The 4,844-nt window shown below is 32.8% G+C and overlaps 1 protein-coding gene across 1 annotated transcript in view; it reads left to right on the forward strand.

Annotated features, from left to right (window-relative positions):
- Smc2 (structural maintenance of chromosomes 2) overlaps window positions 1-4,513 on the forward strand; it is a 53,064-nt gene extending 48,551 nt beyond the window's left edge. The window contains exons 21-22 of the mRNA XM_023722938.1: window positions 1,562-1,709; window positions 2,869-4,513. Of these exons, the coding sequence (XP_023578706.1) occupies window positions 1,562-1,709; window positions 2,869-3,027 (307 nt within the window). The 3' untranslated portion in view covers window positions 3,028-4,513. The remainder of the gene's footprint in view (window positions 1-1,561; window positions 1,710-2,868) is intronic.
- The last annotated feature ends 331 nt before the right edge of the window (window positions 4,514-4,844 follow it).

Raw genomic sequence — 4,844 nt, forward strand, 5'->3', positions numbered from 1 at the left:
TATTATTTGTTGAAACTGTACTTTCGATTTGATTTGAAACTGTCTCATTGCTATATGTTTATCAATAAAACTTTGAAAAGAAAAAAAAATTAAAAAAAGATGACAATAAAAAAAATAAATAAAGGAGAAGCAGCTGAAAAAATAAAAGGGGCTGGATTATAGCTCAGTGGTAGAGGGTCTGGCATGCATGAGGCCTTGGTTTGAACTCCCAGTATGGCCACATACATGTGTGCATTCATAGCTGAAAGAATTTGATCTGACATTTGCTGTTAAAGGACATCTTGGAGAAGAAATGAAAGTGATATCATATTAAATTTTTTATCTGCATAAAGGATGGAAGAATACTGGAAAATGTACAAGTGTGGGTTTGAGGATATTTCTGAGATTCACTCAGTGATTCAGATAGTATCTTTATAGAAGTCAAATAATAAAAGGTGTTTTGGCCTTTTTGTCCGCAAACAGGCAAATAAACTTCTTGAGTAAGGATTGTGACTTCACACAGTTGAAATTAGATATTAGTTTAGTGTTTGTCTTTAATTCTTCAGAATATACATTTCAGTCTGAATTGTTTTTATGTGACCTGCAAAAACACTGTATCTCTTTATGTGTACAGAAAATACTGAGACCTGTCAGTTTTCTTTATGAATTTCTTTGCCATTTATGAGTAATAATAAATTTTAACTAATGTTTTCATGATTAATAAAATTTCTAAGTATTTTGAGACTTCAAAAGATACTAGCTATCTGTTAACCTAATTTTCTGCATACTATAAGTCCCAGTATTTTTAACTATGTTTCTTAGTCTTAGAATATGGTTTTAGGTAAGTTTAAAAATTCAGTATTTGACATGATAAAAATAATACCAGTTTCACTGTACATCAATTTTTATTGTACTATTTCTTAATTTCCTTTTTTTAAGCGCTCTTGACTTTCTTTGTACTTCACATACTCCCTCACTCCCCTGGTTTTTGTTGCTTTTTTATCAATACCTTAATGGAATGCATTCAACATTGGATAGGCCATTCTAGGAAAACGTAACAGGAGCTATTTGAAGCTATAGAGTATGTTACAAATCTCATTTTCTATCCTAATGTTAGGTAATTTAAATATTTTGCACTAAGGTAAAGGCTTTTTATAAAATATTTTGCTGAAGAAAGGATATTAAAGAAGTATTATGAGTCTTTCTACGAGATTAAATAGATTATTCACATCAAATGAATGTTGAATTATGATTTTTCTTGCCAGATTACAAGTATAGATAAAGGAGAAGGTGAACTGGAAGAGAACTAAAAAAATAGAGCTATAGAATTTGAGAATAGGTATAACTACAAATTCTACATAAGGATTATTTAAGTTGCTGATGCTATGAAGTCCTTAGAATAATGGGCTACAGTCTATAAAAATTACTTAACAACTGAAACCAGAGTAAGAGTCTGTAGTGTTAGTCTGTTTATGAATGAATTTGCACTATATATTAAACAAACTAGATTGGAGATTAGTTTCAATATTTTGGTTAAAAATGATACAATGTTTATAGTTTCTCTTCTGCCACCCTCTCCTAGGTCCCTAGTGGCTTTATCGTTGATATTGTCCATGCTCCTCTTTAAACCTGCTCCAATCTATATCTTGGATGAAGTAGATGCAGCTTTGGATCTCTCTCATACCCAAAATATTGGACAAATGTTACGAACTCATTTCACACATTCGCAGGTAAGAACTATTTGAAAAAAAAATTCATAGACTTTGCAATAGAGTGTTTTTCTAAGCTATTCTTTATTTTATTTTTATTTTTATTTTATTTTATTATTTTGGTACTGTGAATTGAACTCAGGACTTTGCACTTGCCAGGCAAGTATTGTGCCGCCGCTGAGCTGTGTCTCCGGCCCTCTGAACTATTCTATACCAGGAGTTGGTATTAGTAAGATACATAGATTAGGCTGGAAGGCAGCTAAGTGGAGAAAGGGTAGCCTAAAAAGCCACAAGGTCCTGGGTTCAATCCCCAGGATGACAGGATTGAAGAGTACTGTAGTATTATTTATTTACTTAAGTAAGCTATGATAAGATGGTTATAGAAGGAAAATGGGTCTATTTTAATTAAAATTGTTGGCTGTCATGTAAGGGAGAATCCAATTTAGAATTGATTTAGTATAATTGTTGTTTTCTGGCTGGTGGCCATAGGGCTACACAATCAAAGCAATTTTTTTAGTGAAATATTTTCAATAATATCAAAAAGTCATGTGTAGCTAAGTGTTGCATTTCTACTGGCTGAAAGGTAGAAAAAGCCTCTTGAAGCTAAGAACAGTTGGTTTTAGTGTACTGTTACTGTTGAGCCATTTCCTGTCAAATGTGCTTACATGAAGTTTGTGTTGTACAGTTCTAAATCTGCAGTCATTATAGTTGGCATACAATACATTCTCACATTTCAGGTCTGTGGCAGATGACATTAAAGTGGTATCTTAATTAAATAAAGGCTTCTCGTAGGCTAGGGGTAGTGGTTGGCAATCTCATTTGGTATTATTAACATAAATTACTTTACTAAGGAAATTAAGAGTTAGTAGCAAAATTGTGAATGCCAGCTATACAGGATAGCAGTAAGCCTTCAACCACTAATGGTGAACTTGGGTGATAAAACACACTGCGTAAAATTAGGAGACTTTAAAGCAAATATGGAAAGCTAGCATCCATTTTGGTGTCTAATACTGTAACTGCTAACTGCTTGCTGTTCACATTTGCGTATGTGCATTTTCTTGGAGTTGGCTATTGAAAAAAATAAAAATAACATCTGAACAATTATAGCCACATAAAAAGTAGTGAATACTTCAAAAATGTTACAAAAATAAATTTATGCTTGTTTTCTTTTTCCCTTAAGTTCATTGTGGTATCCTTAAAAGAAGGTATGTTCAACAACGCAAATGTTCTTTTCAAAACCAAGTTTGTGGATGGAGTTTCTACAGTGTCCAGATTTACTCAGAGTCAGAACGGAAGGGTTCCAAAGGAAACAAATTCCAAGGCAAAAGGACCCAAATGAGCACATGCTAGAAGTTTAAAGTTCAAACTTATTCCTAAACGTTGACTTTTTTTTTTTTTAAACATAATCTTTCAAGAACTTGGAATGTTAAGTTTTTATATAATAATAATGTTACTCTGTTACCTAGCTACTTTCTCTGTTTGTATCATCCCTTGTAAATGAACACAGATTGTTCTCTATTAATTGGTGCACCTATGGTCCAGTTACTGTGGTTATAGTTCACTGTACATCATCAAATTGTTTTCCTCTACAAATCTTTTATATTATAGCGCTTAATAGACGTGTTGTACGCACAAGAAAAAATGCAAAGAAACAGATGAAATAGGATTAATAGCTGATAGTCAGCTTTTAATTAATTCCTAAAGCCAGATTAAGTATGTTCTGTTGCTTAAAAAATCACTTAACTAAGAACAAATTATAAAGCAAGTAGAAGGGAACACAGAGCTAATATACATGTATCGAAGTATTGCAAGTTAGTCCCTTGAAGACACAATGCCAGATTCCACTATGGGAGAAGATCTTGAGAAGATTTCAGTGTTTTAATATTGATGAGATATCATGTTTCCCAATGCATAATTGGTCTCTACAACCTTGATTTCTTTTGTCTTTTAAAGATTTGTGACTATTTTATAGCGATCTGGAAGAAGCATGCTTCATGGTGCTCTCTGGATTATTTGGTCTCAGTATTTTTAAAGTTTTTTAGATTATTATTTATAATCTAAATAATAATCTATCACTGATTGAGAATGTAGGGCTCAACAGACTATAAGTTTTTTCTTGAGTCTGGTAAGTGTATAGATTGATCTATTAACAAAATCTTGAAAGCATAATGATTTTAAGTGTACATTCTGTTCTCTCTTTCAGAGGAATGCAGTGTATCAAACACTGTAAGAATTCTGTTTATAGCTTTTGTTTTCTCTAGGTACATCATTAAAATAGTGTGTCTGTAGTCTGAATCCTGAAAGTTATTATATGACCTAATCTGACCTTGGTTGTGTTATTTTGGCCTCATATCCCTTCCTGATACTTGACTCTTAGTTCCTAAATGCATCCTTTGTCTCATACATGTCATACTTCTTGGTTCTGGAATTGACATTTCTTGGAGTTTGCTGCCATACCTATCTGTTATGTAATTCCTGAGTAATTGCTATTATGGGACAGGTTGAAATGGGTTTAATCTAGAATTAGTTCTGTCTACGTGTGAGGGAAAAGAGATACAACAGTAAATGCTGAGCTGCCGGAAGTCCAGTGTTTTTTGCTTCTTTCAGAAGCTAGCAGATTATTCACCAGAATAGTTGTATGTATGCACATAATTGTCAATAAAATATAACATGCAAGTTTGATCACAGACTAGTCAATACTGGCAGTTAATTTCAGTGCTTGTAACAGATGCAGCAGTTACAAAGCAATACTTGCTATTTTAGCCACGTTTTTAAAAATAATTTTGAGTGTGAGTATTTTGCCATATGTACTGATTTCCTTTTCTCTCCTGCAGGTTTTCTGCTTACATTTTTTTCTAACTTTTGTCATATATAATCTTGCTTTTTGATGAAAATTCTGAAACATATTAAATATTGGTGAATCATATTATCCTTGGGGAGGGGGATATGGTAAGGGAAATAGGGCATTTATTTCACATATCAGTAATAATGTGAATTAACTAACCCTGAGTGTTTTGTGGATTTATCAGATGGTGTTTCAATTTGTAAATATTTTCATATTTAATCCTTGTAATAACCCAGTGAGGTAAGTACTGTTATCAGCATTACACAGTTGCTCATTGAATTGAGCAGGGAGGGACCTTGCTCGTAGTGGAG

The sequence above is a fragment of the Octodon degus genome, unplaced genomic scaffold (assembly GCF_000260255.1).
Source record: "Octodon degus isolate 3935 unplaced genomic scaffold, OctDeg1.0 scaffold00094, whole genome shotgun sequence".
Lineage (NCBI taxonomy): Eukaryota > Metazoa > Chordata > Mammalia > Rodentia > Octodontidae > Octodon > Octodon degus.